Source organism: Sphaerodactylus townsendi, linkage group LG12 (assembly GCF_021028975.2).
Source record: "Sphaerodactylus townsendi isolate TG3544 linkage group LG12, MPM_Stown_v2.3, whole genome shotgun sequence".
In the NCBI taxonomy this organism is placed as follows: domain Eukaryota; kingdom Metazoa; phylum Chordata; class Lepidosauria; order Squamata; family Sphaerodactylidae; genus Sphaerodactylus; species Sphaerodactylus townsendi.
In genome coordinates, this window is record NC_059436.1 from 22,428,823 (window position 1) to 22,444,397 (window position 15,575).

The 15,575-nt window shown below is 45.0% G+C and overlaps 1 protein-coding gene across 3 annotated transcripts in view; it reads left to right on the forward strand.

The window, feature by feature from the left end:
- Positions 1–14,845, forward strand: part of BCO2 (beta-carotene oxygenase 2) — a 46,863-nt gene extending 32,018 nt beyond the window's left edge. For 2 of the 3 annotated variants that reach the window (XM_048512369.1, XM_048512371.1), the window contains exons 3-13: positions 4,257–4,458; positions 5,341–5,552; positions 6,134–6,249; positions 6,748–6,850; positions 8,060–8,191; positions 9,626–9,786; positions 11,242–11,409; positions 12,327–12,464; positions 12,950–13,132; positions 13,573–13,683; positions 13,968–14,845. In XM_048512369.1, the coding sequence (XP_048368326.1) occupies positions 4,257–4,458; positions 5,341–5,552; positions 6,134–6,249; positions 6,748–6,850; positions 8,060–8,191; positions 9,626–9,786; positions 11,242–11,409; positions 12,327–12,464; positions 12,950–13,132; positions 13,573–13,683; positions 13,968–14,081 (1,640 nt within the window). In that variant the 3' untranslated portion in view covers positions 14,082–14,845. Of the gene's footprint in view, positions 1–720; positions 876–4,256; positions 4,459–5,340; positions 5,553–6,133; positions 6,250–6,747; positions 6,851–8,059; positions 8,192–9,625; positions 9,787–11,241; positions 11,410–12,326; positions 12,465–12,949; positions 13,133–13,572; positions 13,684–13,967 lie in introns of those variants that run through there. The other variant, XM_048512370.1, reaches the window with a different exon arrangement.
- Positions 14,846–15,575: the final 730 nt, after the last annotated feature.

Here is a 15,575-nt window from a genome sequence, read left to right on the forward strand (position 1 = left end):
ATTGTCTAATTGTTTGCCGTCTTTCCCCCAGAAAACATACCTTGAGGAAGGACTATTGTTGCCGCAGGTTAGCAGGGAAATCCTTTAGAGAAATCTGGGGCCCTGACTACTTACAGAAACACCATTTCTTTTTAACATTTCCTTTTGGTAGCTTGATTTCTGTACCTTATCTCTTTACATGAAGGCAGAGGTATGTGGCAGAGGTAGGTGTACATCCACTTAGCTCTAGTAGATGGATAAGAGATGGACTGTTTGTTGTTGGCCACAACTCATCAAAAATAGAAGGAAATTTGCCAGCAAGGAACATTACAGATTGTCAGTGGACATTTCGAAACAACTCACATTAATGTGATTTTGAATATGTTTGATAAAGAAGCTCATGATAAAATACAGGTTTTTAATGTGTGTCTTTAAAATATAGGATTAGCCCTTCTAAGTGTATTGACTGAGTTTAGGATCGCACCGAAAACACTTATTCAGTAGGTAAAAAGGAAGAAAATATTAAGGGGCAAGCTGAACACTCTTCCTTCCCTGGTTCATTTCTAAAAAACAATGGTCTATTGATAAATCCCCTCCCTAGTGCAGCGTTACTTCTGCATGATTTTGCACAAACACTGACACCACCACTTCTGGGCCCGCCCATCCCTGTTACCCATGCTCAGGCTGCTGAGAATGCTTTTATTTTGAAATGTCGTGTTCAGCCAACCCTTCTGTGTGTCAGGTGCACTGTGCCATCCTGGGAAGCGATAGGACACTTAATCTGCTTGTTATTGAGCACAGCACCAGACAGATGCTTTCCTACATTACTTCGTTCACCAGCCTCCTAGCTAAGAATGTGGCTGATCTCTTTTGGTTTTTGCTCCAGTACATCCCAGGTAAGAGCCCCCCCCCCGGTCAGTCTCCTTTAAAGGTATTTTGCTGAACCGAGTGCTTTTAAAAAGTACCCGAGATTGGGTGGACTGACTGCATGGGTCTCTCTTGTGCTGTAAAGACTGCCCAGAAGAGAAGCATTTGATTTGGGTTTAATAACCTGAATATTTTTGAACCCCCACCTCTGCAAAGCCCATACGCAGTATCCACTGGCACTTTATTTGCAAACTGGGCAAGAACAGATGGCTTGAGCAATATTTATTTTTCTTTGCATTGTTCTGTTTGATATTGGTGGTTTTGTTTCTTTTGAGAAGGAGAACTGGCCGAGTTATTCTGCATGTTGATTTTTGTGTGGAAAAAATTAATTCATTTAAGAGCTCCTCAGAGTCATACTGGACCCAGCGTTATTGCTGTTGAAGCAAGTTAACGCAATTGAGCCAAAGGCTTTCTTTCCGTTTAGCCCAGTTCAAAAAATAACCCTTAATCTTGATACATCTGATCTGCCACCTGGATACGTGCCACAATAACATTGAGATTAGATTACTGTAGCGTACTCGACAGAGGTCTTTCGTCAAAGTCCACTTAGAGACTTCAGTTGGTATAGAATATTGCAGCCTGGTTATTACTAGGAGTCAGGCGGGGCATGCATATTACTTCAATTCTGCTGTCACTCCATTGGCTGCCCGTTGTGTTGGCTATGACGTATAAAATCCTTCAAGGCCTTGGACTTTCATATGTACAAGATCGCCCTCCCCACATGTGCTGCCGTGACAGCTTTGCTCATCTGGTGCTAACTTGCAAAGGGGCAAAGTCAACAACTGCCCGTACGCATGCCTTCTTGGTTGTGGCCTTATGGAACAGCCTGCCTGACGAAGTCAGGAAGGCTCACATTCTTGGCTTTCCTCAAATTATGTAAAATAAACACATTTTTTTGTATCACAGATGGAAAAATGTCTCAATGTCCATTTAAAATTCATAAAGGGATGTACAAATTCTCGGATGTTCATGGATAATTCACACGCATTGCAGTGTCCACATCTGAAATGGCCATTAGCTTGACTATATCATTATCATTTTGTGATAGCTCAGACTTTTATTCTTGCTTGGGTTTTCTGCACGGCCCATTTATGACGGCCTGGGGGCGCCAAAAAAGGCGCCCCCAGGCCGCCGTTCGCACAGGCGCCGCTGCTGCAATGCAGCAGCGGCGACCTGACTCTTCTTCCCTCCCCCCAGGGCGGCGTCAAGCCGCCCTAAACAACAACCCTTTAAAGGGGTTGTTGTTGGGGAGGCGTCTTCCCTGCGGCGCTGCGCGAACCGCGCCGCCGGGAAGACGCTGTCTCCCGTCTCCGCCCCACTCACGGTGTCCTCCTCGTCGCCTGCGGGGCGTCGCAGCCCCGCCCACACTGTCCTCCGACCTCCAGGGGTCGGAGGGCAGCGTGGGCGGGGCTGCAACGCCCCGCAGGCGACGAGGAGGACACCATGAGTGGGGCGGGGGAGGGCGCAGAGGCGGCTCCGTGCGGAGCCGTCTGCCGTCTGCCGGCCTTCCCTTCGCCTGCTCGCACGCTTGCGTGCGAGCAGGCTCCCGCCCCCACGCCGGCAGAACTCCTGTCGGCGTGGGGGCGCCTCCTGGCCGTGCAGAAACTGCAACCCAAAGCCCATTGATTTATCGCAAAGTGCCAACACAGCAATTTAACCTGAATACTGAGGTTTTAGTATAGAAAAAACGGTTGGCTCCAAGATGCACGTCACTCGGGAGTAAGCTTGGTGGCTTTGCTTTGAAGCAACTGTGCAATGCTTCGAACGGGTGAATCACGACCCTAGGAGGGTTTACTCAGAAGCAAAACCCATTGCCAGCAACCGAGCTTACTCCCAGGTAAAGGATCGCGCTTTCGTTCTTCCCATGAAAATCAATAGGGTTTAACAGCACTTAACAGGGTTACCTACACTGCTTTTCCAAAACTAGGTCTTAGGTTTAATGCTAATAATCTCCCTGAAATATATTGTCGAAGGCTTTCACAGCCGGAATCACTTGGGTGCTGTGTGGTTTCCGGGCTGTATGGCCGTGTTCTAGCAGCATTCTCTCCTGACGTTTCGCCTGCATCTGTGGCTGGCATCTTCAGAGGATCTTCTCTGAAGATCCTCTGAAGATGCCAGCCACAGATGCAGGCGAAACGTCAGGAGAGAATGCTCCCTGAAATAATTACAGTATTATCACATGACGAATTCTGTGCACGCGTGCCCATAAAGAGGGCTCTGAGTGCCACCTCTGGCACCCATGCCATAGGTTCGCCACCACTGTCCTAGGCATAGTGTTTGGAGTTGTTATTTACTTGGTGTTGCACACTATACCTGTTGAGTTTCTGTTTAATAATTGCTGAATAATTGCTCAATTGTTGCTGTGACTATATGGGACATTTTGCATTTAGCTTTGGGCTCTTAGTTTTTATACAACTGGCCTGCAAAGCAAGAAGCCAAAACAAGAACTTTAAAAACACAGAACCCTGAGAAGTGCTATCTCTGTATTTGCACTGCTTGGTTTTTATGTGTGTCATCTACTTTTTAAGCAGGACAATGGGGATAAATTTTTGAATGTAATTTGTCCTTGATAAAAACTTTCCATGAGATAATTGGAGCTTTCTAGCTTTTAAGTGAAAACTCAGTATTTGGCTTTAAAAGCTGTGTAACAAATAAAACCAACAAGGGAAGTTTTTCTCAACATGCAAGGACATTGATGTGAATAGCAGTAATTATTGATCGCTGTCATTATCTATTGATTAAAGAAGTGGCAACTGTGGTAAAGTTCTGAACAAAAACTTCCGCAGGGGGATGATCCCTTGTTGTGGGTTCATTGTTAGTATAAAGGCAGAGCTATGGTTCTCTGTTCTTGGTTCCCTTCCCCTCGCGCCTGCTGTTTACCACAACCCCATACTACCAGAGGGCTTATTGGAAAAATTCATAGTATGAGGGAAGAACAATATTGAATGGATTTTCCAGAACATTTCTGCTGCTGTTTGAACACTGTGGATGCTCAGTGTGGAAGCAGTCAAGAATCCATGCAACTGAGTGGGGGACAGGATCGTTGAAAACTGCTTAGCTTCTGAAATCTGACAAGATTGGGCTATTTTGAAGGCAAGAGCCATTCAGGAGACAAAAAGGATTTTGAAGGCAAGAGATGTTCAGAAGTGGTTTGCCACGTGAGCTGAGAGAGTTCTGAAAGAGCTGTGACTGACCCAGGATCATCCAGCAGGCCTCATGTGGAAGAGTGGGGTATTGAACCTAGTTCTCCAGATTAGAGTCCGCCGCTCTTAGCCACTGTGCCACTCTGGCTCAAGGGTTGTGTTGTGCACAGAGACGCTGTCTATTAACCTCTCACTTTGTTCCCACAGTTCTGAATAGCTTCGAATCCAGCCAGAAGCAAAAGCTCACCTTCAGCAGTCGGAAAGGGTTGGAATGCATCACACCATTGTTTACCAGTGTGGAGGAGACACCCCAACAAATCCCTACATGGGTCAAAGGTCACATCCCCAACTGGCTGAAGGGAAAGTTGCTGAGGAATGGGCCAGGGAGATTCGAGTTTGGAAAGGATAAGTAAGGCCTGCTTTTGTTGTTGAATTCTCTTGCATTTATTAATTACAAACTTAGGTAGTGGCCGTAGCTATCTATAGGTGCGGTTCTGCGCTCGTTACTAGCCCAAAGAAACTGTAACTATGCTTTCTTTCACATACCCATGTTATTGAATGTTGTCTCAGAACAAAGTAAATAAGTTCTGCATTCTTGCCCAATTGCCTAGAGGCAATTCTTGCTCACTGTTGGCGATTGTAAGTCTGGCTCAGAGGGCACCATGTCCTCCGAATGTCTGGGACTAATAATAGAGTTTGTCACAGAGGAGCCCGTCTTTCTACCTGATCTGCTCACCTGGGAATGAAAAAGAAAAGTCAACGTATATCCTTAATGATAAGCATATTTTGCCTACCTCTATTTTAGAAATATTTCTTTTCTGAACATTTGAGATTTACAAGGAAGAGGTGTTCCCAATATTTAAAAGTGCGGTGGGGGTGGGGAATCTTACAAATGTTTATCTATTAGAATTAATCCCCCCCCCACCAGATGTATGCATTTCAATCAAAAGCTATTAAAAGATTTCTATAAATGTAGATACTTGTTTTTCCCTTTTCACTTGACTAAGGGGAAGGAAGAAGTCTGGTGTTTGCTCATCAGAGCTCTTCCCCAGAAAGCGGGACACCCTTGATCTTGCTCCTTTGATCTATGTATAGTGGGGGTAGGTTGTGTGGTCCTCATCTTGCAGAGTTTTCCTTACCTGTAGCAAGTTCAGTCTGTGCTCTTGAATGCCTACAGTTATGAATTAGGAAGCAGAAAATGATGAACTGGAGTCTTTGAAAAGAACCATGTAGGTAGAGTGACTATGTACCTTTCTTCTCCTTTGATGGTGTTTGTGTTCTGTGATGGAAGATACAACCATTGGTTTGATGGTGCTGCCTTGCTACACCAGTTCACTATTGAGAATGGGATTGTGACATACCAAAGCAAGTTCCTAAGGAGTGACTGCTATATGGCTAACAACCAGAACAACCGAATCATGGTCTCTGAGTTTGGAACTCTGGCTATGCCAGACCCTTGCAAGAGCATTTTTGAGCGCTTCATGTCAAGGTTTGAAAAACCAGGTCAGTATCTTTCTTAGATCAGCTCCATCATATCTAATACCTGATGCTGTTGTCTCCAATGAAGAAACTCCAAAACAAAAGTGTGGACCAATACGCTGCGATGCATGGACTTTTTTTCTTTACAGTGTTCCTGTTGCAGAAGGGTGGGCAGGATTTGGTACAAACCTGAACTCAATGGGCATGTACTTTCCTGACCCGACCTCGTGTTTCATTTCCTGTCAATTCGTGTGCCAAATTGGGAACTTGGTTAAAGCGGCCATGCTTCTTGAGGTGGAAAAACAGGAAACAAACTGTTCCTTTTGAAATAAAGAAATACTAAGAGAGCAATTCTGGGCAGGTCTGCTCAGAATCCTACTCAAGTCTATCTGTTAGTGCACTTTCCTTCTCCCAGGGAAGTGTTCTTAGAATTGCAGAGCAAGGGTTGTGAGATCAGTTAAGTGATCAAGACAGGGCTGTCATAAGCACACACTGAGGTGGGACAGTTGCTGAGGCCCAAGGTTTCAAGCTCGGCCTATCGCTGCTGACGTGCTTCATTAGAAGTGCATTCATTTCACCAAACTAAACCAGGACTTTTGTTCCAGAGTCCACCGACAACTGCAGTGTGAACTATGTCATCTACAAAGGGGACTATTATGTTAGCACCGAGACCAACTTAATGCATAAATTGGATGTGGAAACTCTGGAGTCAAAGGAGAAGGTAACGGAAATGAAATAACAGCAGGATTAGGGGTTCGGTCATGGCATTTCCAGGTTGATGTCCACAGTCCATCAGGGCAAGTTCAGCATATGCTGGAAGTAATCTATATTGAAGGAGATGCCACATTGGGCTGAGGTCAGTTTGTGCCTGAGACTGCACTAGAATGGCAGGGAAACCAGCTGTTTGAATCCTGAGGTGGTAGAATCAATTGAGCCTCTTCACTTTGCAGGCAAGGAACTGCAATTTTAAATGCTCCCCAAGTTACAAAAGGTCACTGCAAGCAGAAAACTCATGCAGGATGCACTGTATACTTCCATTAACCAATTAATTTTAATCAGCCAAAAGGCCCATTTATTCAGTGTTATTACTGGTAGCATGAATATCCAAACGGCAGTGCGTATGGTTGGTTGCAAACAGAGGCACACATCAAGTCTGTGTCAGGAGTGGAAAGATTTCAAGAGCTTCATCTTGGAAATACAAACATTTTTGCATTTGCAGGTAGACTGGAGCAAGTATGTTGCAGTGAATGGAGCGACTGCGCATCCGCATTATGAACCAGATGGGACAGCCTACAACATGGGCAATTCATATGGGAAACATGGTGAGGCCAGTAAATTTAGAGATGGGGTCTAGTTTAGTTACTTTATGCTTGCCTGGGATTTTTTTTGTCTGTTTGTAGGCAGAGTTCAATCAATCAATCAATCAATCAATCAATCAATCAATCAATCAATCAATCAATCAATCAATCAGTCAGTCAGTCAGTCAGTCAGTCAATCAATCAATAATTTATTGTGGTCATAGATCAGGAGGGTCAAACTTCTTTAATTTGTTCTTTAGTAGGTATTTATTTCTGCGATTGTGCTAATAAAATGTTTGGAAGTAAATAATTGGACGCATGTTCTGAATAGAAGCTGAAGTATTCTAGTGTCAGAATAGTGCCTTACAGAGTTCCTTTACATCCCCTGTGTGTGAACATGTGAACCCACAAGTCACCTTCTACTGAACCATACCATCGATCCTTCTGTCTTTGTGATAACAGCTGTTCCTTATATCAGAGATCCTTATTAAAATGTTGGGGGTGGGACATGGGAAATATTGCTTACAAAGCAAAACTCTCTTTAGCCCTCCTTTTCTTAGGATGTGTTCATATTTTTCACATGGGACAAAGGGACAAAGAATAAAATGTGAATAACTGGAGTGGGAACCCTCATGTAGAAACTGGGGCAGGTAAGGGAGGTATCTTTTTAGACAGGAAGTTTTGGAGTGTTCAGTGAATCTGGCAGTGATGAGAGCTTTCCAGTCTCCAACCGTGGCCTGCGAGTAGCAGCAAACTCACTGCCATTCCCCAGCAGTTCCCTGAATGTGCTGACTTTTCACTATTTCTGCTCCCACCCCGTGCCCTTCAGCCCTTGTTTTTGGGTCACATGAATTTTAAAGTGGTTTGGTTATTCGCAACATAGAAACATTGGGGGAAAACCTAAGAGAATGGAGAAGTTTGTTTGAAAAAGACTAAAATGTATCATGGTCTCCTTTTTACTATCTGCCGGCCAGGCTACATTCTGCTTTTGCTGTTTCATGATTATTCAGAATGTTCCCACACAGATATTTTCTAGGAAATAAGTCCTATTTTGAGTGTATTTGATTTCCAGGCAAGGATGTTCAGCTGGCATCGATGCGCACAGCTGCAGGGAGCCAGAGAAGACTGCGCAGCTCAATTGTTTGAGTTCCTGCAAGTCAGTCTGCAAAGGCCCCAATCCTCCTGTAGCTGTTGCCAGAATCGTACCTAACTGATATGCTTTCTCCCATCCAGGTTCAAACTATAACATAATTCAGATTCCCCCGCAGAAGTCTAGCCCCGAAGACGCCAATCTGCAGGGGGCAAAAATTCTGTGCACCATTCAGCCAGAAAACAAGATGAAGCCCTCCTATTACCACAGTTTTGGTAAGGGTGTCCCTCCTTTGAACTGAAACCTTGCCCCTTCCGCAGAATTGCCAGAGATAAAGGCCATGGAAGTTTACGATAGCAAGAATGGGAACTCTCTGCTTCCCAACTGAGGCCCTCAGAAACCAGGTGAACAGGCTGGAATATCACAGGCGGGGCTATCTGGGCTCTTTGAACTGTGAAAATAAAAGCTGTGAGAACATGGCCAGTATATGGGATTCAGTGCTCCAAGATGCAGCAACAAGTGTAAGCATTATAAGCATGCATTGTTTGGAAAAGGATTCGGGAAATTCATGGAGGATCGGTCTATGAACATCTAGATTCCGCATGCAAAGACACAACATAGTAACCTAGAATATCAGTTCCTGTGCACATACAGTGGCCTTCGCCTGCACGCCTTGTTTATGGGCCTTCAAGCAGAAACAACTGTGGAGTCAATGGATCTTTGGTTGGGATTACTGGGATGATTCCTAGATAAAGGGACATGAATATATTAAGTGCCATTAAGTCACTCCCAACCTAAGGCAACCTTAGGAATCTATGTTTTCCTATTGTTAACAGCCTTTCTCAGGTCTTGCAAACTGGGGGCCATAGCTTTCTTTATAAGAGACGATCCATCTTATATTGCATCTTCCTCTTTTCCTGCTGCCTTCAAACTTTCCTAGCATTATTGTCTTTTCCAGTGAATCTTCTTATTATTATGTGACCAAAGTACAACATTTTAGCTTCTAAGGACAGTTCAGGCTTGAATTGATTTGGTCTAGAATCCACTTATTTGGTTTTTTTGGTGGTCCATAGTATCTGTAAAACTATTGTATAGTGAGACATAATTCCCACATGAATACTGAAAGGTTCTGCAGAAATGTTGGGATTCATGCTCTGAGAGCCAGCGTGGTGTAGTGGTTAAGAGCAGGTGGATTCTAATCTGGAGAACCGGGTTTGATTCCCCACTCCTCCACCTGAGTGGCAGAGGCTTATCTGGTGAACCAGATGTGTTTCCGCACTCCTACATTCCTGCTGGGTGACCTTGGGCTGGTCACAGTTCTTTGGGACTCTCTCGGCCCCACCTACCTCCCAAGGTGTCTGTTGTGGGGAGAGGAAGGGAAAGGAGCTTGTAAGCCACCTTGAGTCTCCTTACTTGAGAAAAAGGTGGGGTATAAATCCAAACTACTACTCCTCTTCCTCCTCTTCCTCCTCTCCTCCTCCTCCTCCTCCTCCTTCTTCTTCTAAATTTACTTTATTCTAAGCATTCTATGAAGGCTGTTGGATCATTTGAAGGTTTTTTGGCAAGATTGGTTATGCCTGTAGGAGGAAATGTAGCAATGTATTGTCCAAGGAGCACAATTAAGTAGTTGTGACGGAAGGGAAGGCAGTGAGGTTCAGGAGTGTGGCTAGGACAGAGCTTGCCTGAGCAGTGACATCTTTTGCTTCCAGGAATGAGTGAAAACTTCGTGATCTTCATTGAGCAGCCTGTCAAAATCAACCTGTGGAAGCTCATCGCAGCCAGGAGTCTTGGGAGGTCGTTTTTGGATGCAGTCAGCTGGGAGCCTCAGCACAATACCCGCTTCCATGTCGTGGAGAAGCTCACGGGGGAGGTAGATCTTGAATGCCAGGGCTGAGTCTGTCATTGCTAGGACCTGGAGGAAGGGGGGCAGGGGAGCAGGCACTCATCTGAATTTCCAGGGAACCTCATGAGAGCTCAGGAGCCAGAGGTGTGGTCACAGATATAGACAGGTGACAGGTAGGACAGAGAGAAGCCAGCTCCAGCTTATTCTGGGCCAGATCTGTCCATAGTTTGGCAGGTTGTCCAGACTGGAGTAGCAGCCTCCAAGCTAGAATCTTATAAAACCTGAGGTATCCTGGTTCAGTCAAGTCATGTCTGAAGTGGAGATCGAAGCTGACACGTGGGGGTGGTTTCTGCACTAGGTGGTTCTAGTAATTGCCTTGGGTACCAGAATGCGGCAGGTACTGGAACACCAAAGCTCTCTAGTGCCTCAGTCCCAGCTCCCCCACCCAGCTTACCAGGCTGGTGAACATCTCAGAGCTTGTTGAAGGCTTTCACAGCTGGATTCAACTGGTTGTGGGTTTTCCAAGCTGTGTGGCCGTGGTCTGGTAAATCTTGTTCCTAATGTTTCGCCTGCATCTGTGGCCAGCAAGATGCCAGCCACAGATGCAGACAAAACATTAGGAACAAGATCTACCAGACCACGGCCACACAGCTCCAAAACCCCACAACAACCATCTTAGGGCTTGCCCATCCAGACTGCCTGGGCAGCCCAAGGCATCAGATGTGTCTGCCTAGCCATCTGATGGGCAGCTTTGGTGCACATACTTGCCAGCAGAGGGTTTGGGGTATGCCTGGGCCAGTCAGCAGGGGGTGAGGCACCTGGACCTGCTGGCCTTGGGCTTTATCAGCTCTTGAGTTGCTCCTGGCCATATACGGTAGCTTTGTTGGGGTGCTCACGCTCCAGGTCCTCTCTGCATTTTATGCAACCACTGGCTTTGTGGTACACATTTTAAGGTGCTGGGGCTTGGCAAGTTGAATGATCTATTAGATTCTGGGCCTAAGGTTGCCAATCTCCAGGTGATGGCTGGAGATCTCCAGGGATGACAGCTGATCTCCAGGCGAGGTTGCTCAGTTCGCCAGGAGAATATGGCTGCTTCAGAAAGTGGATCCTATGGCATTATATCCCATTGAAGTCCCTCAGGCTACACCCCTAAAATCTCCAACTATTTCCTGATCCAGAGCTGGCAACCCCAACCGGGCTTCTTGGCTTCTTTGAGATCTAGGATTTCCCTGTTGTGGAATCAATTTGCCCAGTCCAGACTACCAAGTAATTTATTTGGCTACTGAAGTGGTGTTGCTTAACAGCCTTGGCTGTTGTATAACACTGGGCTGTAGACTTTCAGGCTGTTCCCACATATAGAATTTTTTTCAGGCAACATTATGCTATTTCCAGATTTTGAGAAGGGATGCTCACGCGGCGGCATTGAGGGCTGAGATTCACAGAGAAGAAATGGCTTGCATGTCTTGTGTGTTCTTTGCACAGGTCTTGGCCACACAGTACTATACCAAACCCCTCCTATCTTTCCATCAAATCAATGCCTTCGAAGATCAAGGCTGCATTGTCCTTGATCTCTGTTGTCAAGGTGATGGGGGAGCCATGGACATCTACCGACTACACAACCTCCGCAAGACAGGAGAAGCCCTGGACCAGGTAAAACTCTGAGGACCCTCTTGAATGCAAGTCTTCGTTAAAGGTCACAGAACTTCATTAATCTACTTATATTCCAGCCAATTTTATGCATCAGTGGAGTTGCCAACTTCCAGGTGGGGCCTGGAGATCTCCTGATCTCCGGATCAGACCGTTGGACCTGGAGAACCAAGATCAGTTCCTCTGAAGAAAATGGCTGCTTTGGAAGGTGGAGTCTATGGCATTGTACCTTGCTGAGGTCCCTCCCCAGGCTCCACCCCCAAAATCTCCAGGAACTTCCTAACCTAGAGGTGGCAACCCTAGTCAGTTTTCATACACAGACTCAGAGCCGCCTTGGTCATGGCACCAAATCTCTGGAACTCCCCAAAGTGATTCCTTTGTCCCCTTCTGTTGCCATCTTCCTCCAGGGAATTAAGACTTTTTTTGTTTTGTTTGACACCTCCTGAATGATCCCACCTTCCTAACCAGGGTCTTGTATGTTTTTAAACTCTGTTTTGTATGTATTTTAATCTCTGTTTTTTAACTCTGCTTTAAAATCGTTTCTATGTTGTGTGTTTGGAAGAGGGGTTGATTTTAATGGTTTTAAAACGTGATATTTTATCATGCACATTTTAAATTGTTAGCCACCTTGGTGGGATTTCTAAGGCCAGAAACATGGGGTAAAAATTATAATTTTAAAAATGTACAGAGGCAAAGGACTTTAAGCTGACTTGGGGGAAAAGATCACTAGTTTAGCATTTTTCAAAAAAACCCACCCAGGTTGAGCTGAAACATCCTGAGGATGTTTTGGGGGGAAAAGCTGTACGGAGTTCTTCCCCAAATGCTTTTCAAAACATCCTCAAGTTGTTGTATTTGTGTTGTGCAGCAAGCACCAGAGTCCCTCACTCTCTTTTGCTGCATCTTTTCTGTCTCCTTGGCAGGCCTATAACTCAGTAGCTCGGCCGTTACCCTGTCGCTTTGTTCTTCCCATCCATGTGGATCCCAATAGCTCCACTGGAAAGAATCTCCACCCCTTATCTTACACATCAGCAAGAGCTGTGAAAGAGGCTGATGGAAAGGTACGCACAGACTATGTGCTCCATTTGGGGTTTCTGGAGCGGGGCTGGGTTTTTTGCCTGATATTTCTAAAGGTGAATGTAAAGGTAGAAGAAGAGTTTGGAGATTAGAGCGCACCTGCTCTTAACCGCTACACCACGCTGGCTCCCAGCTTGTGATCATCCACACTTGCAAAATGAACAGACTGGCGTAAATGCTGTCATTCTTGCTCAGAACCTGAGACCCTGCTGGGATTTTATTGGGTGAGTGGGGTTTTGCGTTATGAATAGGTTTGCTTTCAAAAAGAACCTTGCAAAACTAAGAATGTGGAATGGGATTATATTGCCTTAGCAGGAAGAAACGTTGGGTATGCAAATTTAGACCCACCTCTAAGATTGCTCAGCAGCTTTAATCTTCCTCATTCAATGCAAATAACAAATACCTGCTTTACATAAGATGCTATTGAAGTCATCTTCAGGAGATGACAACATGTCGATTCCTTTTCCAGATCTGGTGTACCTATGAAAGTCTACATGATGAGAACCTTCAGGAAGCAGGAGGCCTGGAATTCCCACAGATTAATTACGCTCGTTGCAATGGAAAGAAATACCATTTTGTTTATGGCACTGGCTTTGGTCACATGGTTGGAGACTCCCTGATTAAGCTCAACACAACTACCAAGGAGATGAAGGTGACAGCGTGGGTGGCCTGGAAGTTGTGTGCTAAATATAACCTCAGCTATTGGGGATGGAGGAAATATGGTGTCCCGCTCTAGGTTGGGAAATTCCTGATCTCTGGGTGGGAAAGGTGGGCTCTGCCTACAGGAAAGGGGGGAGCACTAACTACTGCAGATCTTTCGAGAATAAGCTTGCTAAAGGTTCTATGTAGCAGATCTGTGCATGCACAGTCCAAATGTGTGCCTGCACAGAGGGACACTTGATGAACAACAGTTACAGGTAAGTGCAACGTTGTTTTTCTTCCAGGGAACTGATCTCTGCAGAGATCACTTGTAGTTCTGGAAGAATTCCACCCTCCCCACCTCTAGAGGTTGATGACCCCAGGGGGAGAAAAGAACCAACTTTGAAAAGCTGTATCAAAAGCCTGTTTTGATCCCTTCTTTTTTCCTGCTAGGTTTGGAAAGAGGAAGGCACATATCCTTCTGAGCCAGTGTTTGTTCCTGATCCCAGTGGCACTGAGGAAGACAGCGGAGTCATCTTGTCCGTAGTGGTCACAGCCAAACAGGTAGTTTGGGGTTTTTTTTACTTCTTTTAAAAAGGCTCTTATTCACACTTTAATTTTAGGCTACAAAAATCTGGTAGCATTCTGCCCTCTAGTGAACGCTGTCATGTACAGCAGGTACAGTGTTGAGTTTTGAAGAGCTATGTCCTTGTATAGGTATCATGTTCTCCAGCCTTTCACCTTTCATTTGAGTTTTCCCAATTTACTGTGGAAGAATAGCCCTTCAAGTGATTATTGTGGGTGAGAAAGTAGCTGCCGTTTGTTTTTATCTATCCTTCTTGTTTCAGAATCAAGGCACCTTCCTTCTCATTCTCGATGCCAAGAACTTCAGTGAAATGGGCCGAGCAGAAGTTCCAGTGCAGATCCCCTACGGTTTCCATGGCATATTTATCCAGCATTAGCAGGGATAGTGTTTGTGGGGAGTGAGAGGACATAGCAGCAAGGAAAGATTTTGGATCTCAGCTATCCCCTCCTTTGTGGCCTTGGACAAAGTCAATATGTGCCTTGATTTTCTTTGCCTTTGCAGCACTGTTTGTGGGCTGCCCTGATCCATAAAGGTATTGTAAGGGAGAATATGTTTATGGTTGCAATGTGGATATTTTAGTGGATGATGGATAAATATTGCCCACACACAAAGCTTCAATCAAGAAACAGAAGGTTTAAGTTTGATTTATTTTGGGTGGGGGTGGAAGTTTAGTCTTTCATTCTTTATTCTTGTATTAATGTACTATAGTATGATTTTACTATGTGCGTGTGCCCAGAGCAGTTAACCATTAATTTTGTGGGTTTTAATGGAAATATTTACAGCAATTATCAATACACTTAAAAAATTAATAGAATCATAGAGTTGGAAGCGACCACAAGGGCCATCAAGACCAACCCCCTGCCATGCAGGAACACACATGGTGGCGGAGGATAGGTAAAATGTCAGAGAGGGTAGATGTTACAGTTCTTCTCCCTCTTCACTAAGTGCATCTGCATGTTTTTACCAACGGGAAGGTAATGCCCCATCTTTCCAGAACCTGAGGCAGGAGAAGGAAACCTCAAGAGTCCATTCTGCACAGCACAAACAAGACGTCTGGGGGACATCTTAAAAAGAGGCAACTTCATAATTTCATTCCACACACCCAAAATAAGACATCCTGAGGATGTCTTTTAAAAAGCCGCCTATCATTTGTTTTCCAGATAGCACAGGTGTCAGAGGAGGAAAGAGGCTTTTTTTCCTGTCTGACTGGTAAGCTCTCTGGTCAGTTTCACCCTCTGCTTGTGCCCGATATTTTGAATGCTGCTGAAAGGATTCTCCCTGTCGCCATTTGCTGAAGATTGCCCCAAGACATTGCCCCAAGAGCCTGTTCTGCAGGCTCCAATCCTGGGTGCCTTTTCAGCCCAAAAATGCACACAGTTGTACTCAGCTCTTCCTGCCAATTCCGGCAATATATACTTTTCCTTTTTAAATTTTTAATTTTGGAGGCGCTATTTTTGAAGATGCGCAGACACGCATGTGAGAATCTTAGCTGCTCGAAGGACTCCCATCGAAAAGCTATGTATTTTTCAGTCACGGTCCTCTGAGCAGCTAAGATTCTCAAATGCGTGTCTGCATATCTTTGAATTCAGCTCCTCCAAGATAAAAAACCCCCAAAACAGTAAGGCTCCGGTTGATGACAGACAGGGCATCCAAAATGATAGATCCTTTGTATGGTTGTGACCCAAATGGTCTGATGGGTATATCTGGATATTTAACACAGTCTTGCATATAAATCCACAAACATTATCTGCAGTTTCCTAAACATTTTTGCATGCCTACAATAGACCCAGGTTAGTTATTTGTTTCTTACAAGGAAAGAGATGAAAAAGAGCATTGAAAGAACACAACAGTTCTATTTGGTTAAATCTCC